The sequence below is a fragment of the Amphiprion ocellaris genome, chromosome 18 (assembly GCF_022539595.1).
Source record: "Amphiprion ocellaris isolate individual 3 ecotype Okinawa chromosome 18, ASM2253959v1, whole genome shotgun sequence".
Classification (NCBI taxonomy): domain Eukaryota; kingdom Metazoa; phylum Chordata; class Actinopteri; family Pomacentridae; genus Amphiprion; species Amphiprion ocellaris.
The window spans coordinates 2,334,552-2,347,501 of record NC_072783.1 but is presented as its reverse complement, the minus strand read 5'-3'; the positions used below and the strand labels follow the sequence as shown (position 1 = coordinate 2,347,501).

Sequence of the window (12,950 nt, the reverse complement as noted above, 5' to 3'; positions counted from 1 at the left end):
TTGAATTTCAGCAACATTCAGCCTCAGTTTATCATTTCCACATTACAACTTATAGATCAATTTATCTACAAAGGAACACAACATTTAGTCACAGGTATGTGGAACAAATGATATAGTGTTTTATTTTTAAAAAGCCAAAAAACAAGACAAAATATTACAAAGACGAGACACAAAACGACAAAAGCAAGAAACAACATGACAAAAAATTAAACAATCGACATGAAGCAAAATAAAAAACAGGCAAAAAATAAGACAAAACAGTTACAAAGTGACAAAAAATGGACAAACGATGCAAACAAGACGAATAATGACAAAAGTGAGAAATAAAACGACAAAAGTCAGACAAAAAAAGATGAAAAACAACAAAATGACAAAATATTACAAAAATGAGACACAAATTGACAAAGCGAAAAACAAAATGACAAAAAATTAGACAAATGACATGAAACAAAACAAAAACAGGCAAAAAATTAGACAAAAAAGTTAGAGTGACAAAAAAATGGACAAACAAGACAAAAAATGACAAAAGCGAGAAACAAAATGACAAAAACAACATACAAAACAATGAATAAAGCAAAACAAAATTACAAAAGTATGACAAAAACCTCAAGCGAGACAAAAAGGAAACACAAAGCAACAAAAACGAGAAACAAAACGACAAAAGTCATATAAAAAACAACATAAACAAGACAAAATATTACAAAAATGAGACACAAAACGACCAAAGAACAATGAACAATCTAGTATTTTACTTTATGATCAAAACAACTTGTCATGGTCTAGAAATTACTTTAAAATTGTAGTTTTACAAATTTTTAATTTGCATGTCTTCTTTGTAATTTTTACACTTTACAAAGTCGTCCTGAAGGCCAGATCGGACCCTCTGGAGGGCCCTTGAAAATGGAAAAAAAGTACAAAATTTACAGCTAATTGTGGCATTGGGATCCCAGAAAGTTCCTATAAGTGTTTATATGTGGATGTATCCATGTTTCATCCATGAAAACCAATAAAATTCTTATTTTGCACAGACAGTGTTTCCATCGAAAAGCCTTGTTGCATCTGAGAATGCATCCAGTAGGGCGTCACAATAAAAGAAGGCATGATGTGTTAATTCCACCACAGGAGATACGTGATGTTACCTAAAATTAGTTCAGTAGCCCACAGATATGGGTTTCGGTTGATATCGGAATCGGAAATTTAGAGTTGGACAATATCGGCATATCAGTTATTGGCAAAAAAGCCAATATCAGACATCCCTAATATAAGTACTAATATAAAAACGTGTGTAACACCATCATTTGTCAACATATATACTGTATATATGTGCAATATTGTTATTTTCTAGACAAATTTGTGCAATAGCTGCATTTCTCATATGCAAGAATCAGCATTTCTGTATATTTTTTGTTCATTTCTATTTTATACAAATGTTCCCTAAACGTTTGCACCGTCCATTTTGCTGCTGGAACACTACAATCTCCCCCACTGTGGCATTAATGAAGACTTTTCTTGTCTTATCTCATAAAAAACATCCCTCATAAGACATTCTTTTCTCCTAAAGTCTTATATTTGCATGAAATAATTGCACAAATAAGGAGCCACATTGCACTGGAGTGGCCAAAGCAGTGAAAATACTTTCACTTTGTGTTTTTTTAATTATATTTTCAGGCATTTTGCCAAGAAAATGTGGGGAAATAGAGCAGGGGGATGACATGCCATAAAGGGGACTCGGTGCTTGGAGGCATTTGTACCCATGTGTTTGCTCCCTAAACGCTAATTTTTTCTCTTTTTTGAAGAGATTAGTGCCACTGAGACATGTTTGACTAAGAAATGTGCGCTGTTTAACAGTGGATCAAGTCTGTGGATGATCGGGGGCAGACCTACTACTACCTGAGAGACGGCTCCAGGTCTCAGTGGAACCTGCCCGAGGTAAAGATCCTTCACTCATTCACAAATTCTCCTAAATTAATGGTTTTCAGACGCCAGTTTGATTGATTACCTGTCAGATAAATGAGGTTACTGGGTTAGTGCATGGAAATTAGTTTCCTCTTTGTACACTAGATGCCTTTGTGTTCACTGTAAAAAAAAAAAAAAAGTTCTTTTTACGGTACAGTTCTGGCAGCTGTGGTCGCCAGAACGCTACCATAAAATCACATTTTCTTCATTTACGATAAAGAAACGTCTTGATACTGTTGATTTTATGGTAAAAAATGTGTTTCATTCCATATTATTTTGCTGTAAAGTTTAAACCTTTAAAGATATTGTAGTTTTACATGAACATTTACATGAAAACACCATAAAAAATAAAGTTTCTGTGACCTATTATAAATATTACGGCATTTTCCCATTATCAGCACAACAGTTAGTATATTTAACTTTCAGTATATGTGTATTTTTAGCAAACATTCTGGTTATAGCTGTCATAGATATTAAACCGTATGTCCGTTCATCATCTGACAGTATTTTTTACATGAAATAAGTTCAAAAATCACCCCATTATCAGTAGAAACTGCGAAAACTGGTTTTCTTTTTGAGAAATAAATGCAAAAATTACAGTATTGATATAATGCATATTATGACATGTTTCCATTAAATAACTGCAAGTGAAGGGCAATTGAAGAGAACATTTTTTTCTCCAGATTAACTTGTTTACGGTGATTCAGCGTTAAATAAACCACATCAAACTATTTTAGAGTTTACAGGTTTTTACTGTCATGGTTTCATCGTAAAATTTCTGAGCATTTTTTACAGTGTATCATTTAGGGCACAAAATCAGCTAAAAGTCTGGTTTAAATTTGACTTTATCGTGCCTCAAGTGTATTTTTTTAGTATTTAGGTTAATCTGTGGTGTGTTTTGTCCGTCCAGGTCCCTGTCGGTGCCGGTCAGTCCCGGGTGGAGAACGGCGTCGAGGCAGAAAACGTGTCGGTGATCAAAAACTGGAGACACACCATGGCACCGGTTCAGCTCGGCTCTGCCCAGGACGAAGGGGTACACTGACGTTAAATTAGCATTCAAACCAACTCAGACCTGCACGCACACGTACAGGATGCATCACACATCCAGGGCGTGTCGGCCGGATTAAACTGAAAGCTTTCCTCAGCTTTGCTCCCTGTTTGACAACCAGCACTGCGAGGCTTTTAACCCTGATTTAGCAATTCAAATGGACTGCACGGCCGCCGTATTTACAGAAACAGCCTCGAGACAGAGGCAGAGGGAGGGATGCATTTGCACAAATCACTTGCTGGTTCCTGGATACAAATAAGGGCTGCTCGGTTGTAGCAGTCAGGGGCACAACAGGAGGAGCTCAAACCCAGAAAATCAAGTTTAAGGACACACCTGTCCTGAAAGTTTCTGTTTTGGTTCATGTGAAGAGTGGAAGTAATGATTAATACTAAAAATGGAAGCAGGAGAGGTAATTTAAAACCAATTTATTTTACTTTTTTTTGGGTGTAGAGCACTTCGCACATAAAAAACCCAAAAAATAAGAATACATTTAAATATATGTGAATAATACAGCCATAGAAATGCAGGTGAAAGTATTATTTTTGACTGCAGGGTAAACATAACTTCCACTGTCGATTACTTACATTAAGATAATTATCTTACATTAAGATAATTTTTTTTGTAAATAATATATATATATATATATATATATATATATATATATATATATATCAGTATCTTTGGATATCAGAATCTTTCTGCATGGAGTCTCCATGTTCTCCTGTCCATGTGTGGGTTTTCTCCAGGTTCTCCAGCTTCCTCCCACAGTCCAGAAACATGCTGAGGTTAATTGGTGATTCTAAATTGTCCATAGGTGTGAATGTGAGAGTGATTGTTTGTCTCTGTATGTAGCCCTGTGACAGACTGGTGACCTGTCCAGGTGTCCCCTGCCTTCACCTGAGTCAGCTGGGATAGACTCCAGCCCCCCCATGACCCTAGTGAGGATTAAGCAGTTTATAGATGGATGGATGGATGGATGGATGGATGGATGGTCTGTTTGGTGTATTTTTCTGAATTAAAATGTTAAAATCTCCTTTCTGTTGTCCAGAGGTTCGTCCCGACTCACCGGAGGAACACGTCAGACTACAGCAGCGACAGCTCCAGTACAGGAAACTCTCCGGAGATGCAGCACAACGTGAGTTTATCTTTACCTAAAAACCATTTTAACTGGAAACCGCTGTGACCTGCCCTCGTATCTGAACGCTGCTCTGTCTCCCCTTCAAGGCTTTTGGGTTTAGACCTTGGAGAAATCCGTATTATCTGACCTCCAGGTGGCTGCGCTATAATGTGGGTTTTAGTTTTCACCTGAACTCGATCCATAGATAGCTGCGTCTATCTATGACGGGCAGAAGGTGTCAATTCACATCACTTAAGGGGCATTTTTACATCAAATACTATGTTCATTCATACACAATGCTGTCAAAGGCAAACCCCATATTATGCTGTTTTTGTGTTGTTTATGTGCATCTTTTCAGCTTTCAGATTTGGTTTAAATGTCACTTTTGAAATGCCAACATGCACTCAAATGGACTAGTCTGATGATATTCAACATAAATATGGATAAAAATCCCACAAAAATACTGGAACCAGCAATTAACTGATCCCTCTAACAATTATTTACTGTTTAACCAGTGTGCAAACTACATCATGGCTTTAGAGGGAAGCTCTCAGAAGCAATGAATTTAACTTCTATTAAATAAGAATAAAATAAAAATAAAATGCATTAAAAGCAGCCTCAGCTTCCTGATTGGTGAGTTTAGTTGTTCTGTTTATTTTATGGCGGCTGGCGTTAATAAAGTTTGTTTTTTCTTGCTAATCTTTGGCTTTTAAATGTTCCACCGTCACGCTTCTACAGTGACCTACTGTCAATATATTAGAGACTTTTTAAAGTTTTAGAAGTCATGTTTATAGGGAAGCTGTTGTCCCCTGTAGTTCATAGTTCATGGGTAATGAGTTCCTTTATTACCACAACACACACTGTATTTTATTTAGAATTATTCCCCATTTAAACCATAAAAAATAAACAAAAAAACCCATAAAAAAATAAAAATCTGTAAAAATAAATTGACAATCGAGCGCAAGGATGCAGAAAAATAGATTGAAAAAACTGACATTAAAAAAACTGCAAGAGTGGTGAAAATAACAGAAAATATCTTTAAAATAATTATAATTTTAGCTGATTCAAATATAGTAAAACAGTGTCATTCCAGTGTTGCACCCTTCATATAAAAGACCGAATTGCTACCTGAAAAAATACAGTTTTGGCCTTTATTTGTTTTTTAAATTTTTACAGTCAACATATGAGTTAATAACTATTTCTGTAATTTAACCAAACTGAGTAAATCTGTAAAAATGTACAGAATTTATTTTTTTCAAATAATGACAAATATCTGTAATATAATGATATTTTAGCTGATTTAAATACAGTATAAATAGTTGAATTTTACACTCAAACATTGTAAAAGAATCAATTAAAGCATTTCTGAATATACATATTTTAATGTGGACATTATTCACAGTTTTTGCCTGTTTTTTTAGGGTTAACGAGTAAATTAATAGTTTATTTTCCTGGGATTTTGCTAGTTATTGTCTACAACTTAATAAAACCAAAAAATCTGTAAATAACAGTGCATTTTTCAAAACTATTTAGGCCTGTTTTATTAAAGACTACAGTGTTCAGCTGTTTTCGAGTATTATGGACCCTTTTCTAAAAAATTAAATTAATCAAGTTTTGATTAGATTATCTCCGTTTAGAGTGACTGAGCCAGAGGTCGACGGTCTCACAGGGAGATGAAATCATTTTTGAGATGGTGACTGAAGCTTTGTTCACATGGCACTAAAATTACCTGAAGACCTCCAGTAATTATTAATAACCACAGAGGTCGTCTGTGATCTTTATCCCGTGTGAATCTGCCGTGAATCTGGAATTTGTAAAGTGAAAATTCCAGGGCAAATTCTTGATCATATTTCAAACTGTTCAAACATCCCATGTTTGATTATGGAGACACAATTTACAAATTGTCTTCCAAAGAAACACTTGAAAACCCTGAGAGTTGACTCAGCTTATCATTCTGCTATTCAAACTGCTACGAATGTGCCTTCCAAAACACACCTTGGCGTACTTCTTGTTCCTTAGATGTATTCATAAACTTTCTTGGATATTCAGCTCCTTATTTATCTACTGCAGCCAACGCCTGGGGCTTCGATTCAACTCATGTATTACATCAGGAGTGTCAAACTCACTCTAGTTCAGGTTCCACATTCAGCCCAGTTTGATCTCTAGCGACCAGTAAAATCACAGCACAATAACCTATAAATAACCACAAGTCCTCATTTATCTTTTGTTTTAGTGCAAAAAAGTACAATCTGAAAATGTTCACATTTAAAGAATTATCTTTTTACAAAAAATTATGAACAACCTGAAATTTCTTAAGAAAAATCTGTTAAATTTCAACAACATTATTCCTCAGTTTATCATTTACACATTACAACTTCCAGATCAGTTTGTTGTCAGTTGTATTTTACTTAAAAAAGGCAAAAAGCAACAAAAACAAGACAAAATATTACAAAAATGAGACACAAAACGAGAAAAATGAGACACAAATGAGAAACAACTAGACAAACGACATGAAACAAAACAAAAAACAGGCACAAAATTAGACAAAAGCGTCACAAAGCGACAAAAAAATGGACAAACGACACGCGAAACAAAAAATTACATAAATGACACAAGACAAAAAATGAGACAAAGGACATAAAACAAAACAGAAAACAGGCAAAAAATTAGACAAAACAAGTCAGAAGTGAAAAAAATGGACAAACGAGACAATTTTTTTAAACTTTAAAAAAGACAAAAAACAACAAAAACAAGACAAAATATTACGAAGATGAGACACAAAATGACAAAAATCAGACAAATGACACGAAACAAAACAAAAAACACAAAAAATTTGACAAAAAAGTTACAAAGTGACATAAAAATGGACAAACGAGACAATTTTTTTAACTTTAAAAAAGACAAAAAAACCCCAAGAACAAGACAAAATATTACAAAGATGAGACACAAAATGATAAAAGTGAGAAACAAAATGACAAAAAATGTGACAAACGACATGAAACAAAACAAAAAATGACAAAAAATTTGACAAAAAGTTACGAAGTGACATAAAAATGGATGAACGAGACAAATGAGAAAAAATGACACAAATGACATAAATACGACCAAAAATGACACAAGCGAGAAACAAGACAAAAATGATACACAAAACAATGAATAAAGCAAAACACAAAATTAAAAAAGTAAGCCAGAAAACTGTAGCGAGACAAAAAGGAAACACAAAACGACAAACACAAGAAACTAAATTACAAAAGTCAGACAAAAAAACAGCAAAAATGAGACAAAATATTACAAAAATGAGACACAAAATGAAAAAAGAACAATGAATGAGCAAGATAAGATTTTACTTTATGATCAAAACAACTTGTCATGGTCTAGAAATTGTTTTAAATTTATAGTTTTACAAATTTACAATCTGCAGTTAATGTCTTCTCTGTAATTTTTACACTTTACAAAGTCGTGCCACGGGTCACATGTTTAAAAATTGGAATTTCTGACCAGAAAAATCACACATTTAACTTTGTTCAGTTATTTAGTCATTCATTCTGTGTTTTTGGTCATTTTTCAGGCTGTTATTAAAATGGCTAAAAAAATGGAATAAATGGTAATAATACTTGTAATAATTGTGTGTGTGGGTGTTGGCTGCCAAGGTGTGGTTGTGAATGCTGTTGAACATCATTTGTACGCGTGACTTAATGACCTGCATGAGAACTTTGTATCCCTCATGTCACCACCTGCTGTAATTTAGCTTCACATGAAAGAGAAAGAGTCTCCACAGGATTAAAATGTTCTCATCTTTTACATTTTTAGGTGCAGAACTTGGAAAAAGCTGGAATTCTCAACAAAACAAAAGTGTCAGAGAACGGGAAGAAAGTAAGGTGAGCCCAAAAGTCCCTTTAAAGCTTTTTTCTTACGTTTGACTCTCATGTTTTGAGTCATTTTTCATCCTCCCTAAAGCTCTTTAACCCTCCTGTTGTCTTCATTTACGGCACCAAAAATATTATTCCTTTCTCTGAAAAAAATCCAAAAATTCAGCCCAAAAAAATTACCCAAATTTATCAAAATTGGCAAAATCTTCAGGAGGAAAATTCCAAAAATTCCTTAAGTTTCCCTTAAAAATTTTATAAAAAAAACAAAAAAAACCAAAAAAACTCCCCAAATTTGGAAAGAAATAAAAATTTAGAAAATAAAAAAATAAAAATTGTAAATATTTTCAGAAAATGAATAAATATTTATTTTTTTAAAAAATCCTAAAAATATCTAAAGTGATTCCATATATATATATATATATATATATATATATATAGAACATTCAGAAAAAAAATCAACCAAAATCCAGAGAAATTCGCTGGATTTTGGTTGATTTTTTTTCTGAATGTTCTTCAAGAAACATTTTTTTAATGTTTCTTTTTTCCACTAAAAAATTTTCAAAAATGTACTAAAAATGTTGAAAATATGGAAGTTTTCATTGTGAAAATGTGTTTTTTTTCTCCACATTTTCAAACTTTAAACCGGGTCAATTTGACCCGCAGGACGGCGCGAGGGTTAATTGTATTTTTTTTCTTTCTGTGTGAGTCACGGGTTTTTCCCTCACTTCAGGAAAAACTGGAGCCAGACGTGGACGGTTCTCCACGGAGGTGTGCTGACGTTCCACAAAGACCCCAAATCTGCAGCGCCGGGGGCCTCGGTATGATTTATATGAAAGATAAAAACCCTCACAGCAGAGAAAAATGCTCATCGTGTGTTTATATGAAGCTGCATTCCTGCTCGTTTTGCATTCTGCACATTTCTGACGAGGTTGTGAGACGTTACACTGGAAAAACTGCCCCTCTCAAAACAAGAAAAAATAACTTATTTTAAGGAACTTTACCTTGAAATAAGTGAAAAAATCTGCCAATAGAACAAGTGAAAAATGGCTTGGTCAGATTTCTTGAAATAAGATATGATATTTAGAATATTGAGATCTCAAAATTAGCTGGAAAACTTATTTAAGCTCTATTTTACCAGGATTGTCAAGCTTAGGTGTCTTAAAATAAACCAGATATGCTAAAAAAAAAAAAAAAAAAAAAAAAAAAAAAAGCAGTTTTTCACTCAAAAATAGATTTTTGCTTTCATGTAACCTCCTAATTTGAGATGAATTAACCCTCCTGTTGTCTTCATTTACGGGCACCAAAAAATATTCTTTCCTTGTCTGAAAAAAATGCAAAAAATCAGCAAAAAAATTCTCCAAATTTCTGAAAATTTGCAAAACCTTCAGGAAGAAAATTCCAATAATTCCTTAAAAGTTTCCCTTAAAAGTTTAATTTTTAAAAAAAATCCCCCAAATTTGGCAAGAAAATTCTTGTAAATATTTTCAAAAAAAAATGAGTAAAAATCTTCCAAAAAAATCCTAAAAATATCTAAAGTGATTCCATATATATCAGTAAAACTTCTAATATTTTCTTTAAGAACATTCACATAAAAATTTTTATGTGAATGTTCTTAAAGAAACATTTTTAACATTTCTTTTTTTTCCACCAAAAAATGTTCAAAGATTTCCCAAAAATATTGAAAATGTGGACATCAGAAGTTTTACTGTGAAAATATATTTTTTCCACATTTTCAAACTTTAAAACGAGTCAATTTTGACCTGCAGGACGACACAAGGGTTAAACTTATTTTGAGTTTTCTTGTAAAATTCAACTCAAAACAAGATAATTTCCAGATTGTTTGACTTAACAAGATATTTAAGATGCATTGTCTTAAAACAAGTCCCTCCATCTGCTGAAATGTCTCTTGTTAAGTGAATTTATCTCAAATCAAGTGGGATGAAACATTTTGACTAAAAATAAGACAAATAGACTTGGTGAGATTTAGAGTTTTTGCAGTGTACACACAGAAGTCATCACTTTTTTTCTTTCTTCATGTTGTAGTTTTAATACTGCAACTTTTTTCCGTATAATTCACACGTCGGTTTCGTGTTTCGTGCCTAAGAAAGGAGAGGAAACACTAAACTGCAACTTGACGCTGCCGGTTGTGTCGCCTTCGTGAGCGGTGACGGAGCAGACAAGCCCTCGGGTCATGAGCTGACAGGAGCAGCTTTTGTTAAACGCAGCTCAAGCATCCTGGAATGTTGCAGCGTCGGTTTCGTAAACAGCTGGATCTTTATTTTCTTTTCAGAACAAGACCAATCAGATTGTTCCCGAGGTCACGGTGGATCTGCGAGGAGCCACGATCGGCTGGGCCTCCAAGGACAAATCCAGCAAGAAGAACGTCTTAGAAGTACGTTGTTTTGTTGACACGGAACACGACGTGGCGTTATGTCCGACAAGCAACACGCGTGCCGGAGTTTGCTCTGTTAAAGTGCAGTGAAAACATAATCTGCAGCAGGGGTGTCAAACATGAAGCCCGTGGGCCAAAAGCGGTCCTCCAGAGGGTCCAATCTGGCCCTCAAAGTGTTAAAATTCCAGAGAAGACATTAACTGCAGATTTTAAATTAGTACAATTATAAATTTAAAATAATTTCTAGACCATGACAAGTTGTTTGGATCATAAAGTAAAATACTAGATTCTTCATTGTTCTTTTGTCGTTTTGCGTCTCATTTTTGTAATATTTGTCTTTTTTTGGTTGTTTTTTTTGTCTGACTTTTGTTGTTTTGTTTCTTGCTTTTGTCTTATTTGTTTCATTTATTGAATTTTTATTCTCGTTTGTTCATTTTTTTGGTCACTTCGTAACTCTTTTGTCAAATTTTTTTGTAAATTTAAAATAATTTCAAGACCATGACAAGTTGCTTTGATCATAAAGTAAAATACCGGATTGTTCATTGTTCTTTAGTCATTTTGTGTCTCATTTTTGTAATATTTTGTCTTGTTTTTGTAGTTTTTTGTAGTTTTTTGTCTTTTTTTTTGTCATTTTGATCATAAAGTAAAACACTATATGGTTCAGTTCCAGATGACTAAATGTTGTGTTTCTTTGTAGACACTCTGTGATCTGGAAGTTGTAATGTGGAAATGATAAACTGAGGCTGAATGTTGTTGAAACTGATGCTATTTTTCTTAAGAAACATCAGGATGTTCATAATGTTTTGCAAAAAGATAATTACTTAAATGTGAACATTTTCAGAATGTACTTTATTGCACTAAAACAAAAGAAAAATATGCCGTTGTGGTTATTTATAAGTTATTATTCTGTGATTTTACTGGTCACTGGAGATCAAATTGGGCTGAATGTGGAACCTGAACTAGAATGAGTTTAACACCCCTGATCTAATGCTTTCATTTTCATCTTTGTAATGGCTGCTGTGAGTTAAATCTTGCAGAAAATTGTGACTGATAATGTTGCTTCTGTGGAGATACAACTAAAGATTAATTCACTGTAATTGTGTCTCCAGTTGAAAGGAAGGAACGGTGTGGAGTTTCTGATCCAGTACGATACAGAAAGCATCATCAGCGACTGGCACAAAGTCTTAATGGACACCATACGACAACTTGTGAGTCTTTACATTGCCCAGAACAGAAGATTATAAGATAAAACAAGCTTTTATTAAACCCACAGAGGGGAAATCTGCAGTGTTACAGCAAAGAAGCAAATAAATATAAGGGTCATTCCAGAACTGGAGGACATTTGGGCTTCAAAATCTTTATTTTAATATGTTGTCTGCTGTGTAAAATAATCATCTGAAAAGTAACTAAAGCTGTCGGATAAATGCAATGGAATGAAAAATATGATATTTCCCTTTTAAATGAACTGAAGTGGAAGTATAATGTACCATAATATGGACTAAAGTTCACATACTGCCTCTGTAATGCAGAAAATGCTTCGATTTCTGTATTATTGTTTCTTTTAAACGAGTGTTCTGCCGATAAATGAACCCTCGTGTCGTCCTGCGGGTCAAAATTGATCCGTTTTAAAGTTTGAAAATGTGGGAAAAAAATATATTTTCACAGTGAAACTTCTGATGTCCACATTTTCAGTATTTCTGGGAAATCTTTGAACATTTTTTTGGTGGAAAAAAAGAAATGTTAAAAATGTTTCTTAAGAACATTCACATAAAACAATTTTCTGTGAATGTTCTTAAAGAAAGTATTAGAAGTTTTACTGATATATATGTAATCACTTTAGATATTTTTAGGATTTTTTTGGAAGATTTTTACTCATTGTTTGAAAATATTTACAAGAATTTTCTTGCCAAATTTGGGGGATTAAAAAAAAAAAACTTTTAAGGGAAACTTTGAAGGAATTATTGGAATTTTCTTCCTGAGGGTTTTGCAAATTTTCAGAAATTTGGGGAGTTTTTTTGCTGAATTTTGGGATATTTTTTTTAGACAAGGAAATAATATTTTTTGGTGCCCGTAAATGAGGACAACAGGAGGGTTAAAAGACTTTAAATGTGTTGATATAGTTCCGTATTTGTGTTTGATTCACTTGTTTTGTGTTGATCAGGAGTATCAGGACGTTCACCATCATTCAGACGAGGAGGACGGAGATTTGTACGAGAAGATCGGAAACACGGAGCGAGACGATAAGCTCGGAGGCGGAATGGACAAACGCAGATGTAATTTTATTACATTTTACTTCACTGGGAAAGCGAAGCGCGTCTGATTTAACTCTGGTTTGAATGACTTAATCACTTTGACCCAGTTATATGTATAAATGAGTCCTCGTCGGAGCTGCAATTCCAGCCAGTTTTAAAAGCCGCTGTTGCTTCTTTAGCCTCCAGGCCGAGCGTCACACACTCATCCAGCTCTGCAGGAGAAACAGACCCCAAGAAGGTTCGAACCAAACTGATGAAGTTCCTCATGAAGCGTCCGACGCTGCAGTCTGTCAAAGAAAAAGGCTACATCAGAGGT

General features: G+C 34.0%; 1 protein-coding gene across 3 annotated transcripts in view; it reads left to right on the top strand.

Moving 5' to 3' along the window:
* The window catches only part of arhgap27 (Rho GTPase activating protein 27), a 50,890-nt gene that overhangs the window by 32,746 nt on the left and 5,194 nt on the right, over positions 1-12,950 (top strand). For 2 of the 3 annotated variants that reach the window (XM_055004748.1, XM_055004750.1), the window contains exons 4-13: positions 1,849-1,929; positions 2,867-2,989; positions 4,053-4,139; positions 4,229-4,291; positions 7,932-7,999; positions 8,721-8,808; positions 10,281-10,382; positions 11,492-11,590; positions 12,544-12,655; positions 12,814-12,948. In XM_055004748.1, coding sequence (XP_054860723.1) covers positions 1,849-1,929; positions 2,867-2,989; positions 4,053-4,139; positions 4,229-4,291; positions 7,932-7,999; positions 8,721-8,808; positions 10,281-10,382; positions 11,492-11,590; positions 12,544-12,655; positions 12,814-12,948 — 958 coding nt within the window. The remainder of the gene's footprint in view (positions 1-1,848; positions 1,930-2,866; positions 2,990-4,052; positions 4,140-4,228; positions 4,292-7,931; positions 8,000-8,720; positions 8,809-10,280; positions 10,383-11,491; positions 11,591-12,543; positions 12,656-12,813; positions 12,949-12,950) is intronic. The other variant, XM_055004749.1, reaches the window with a different exon arrangement.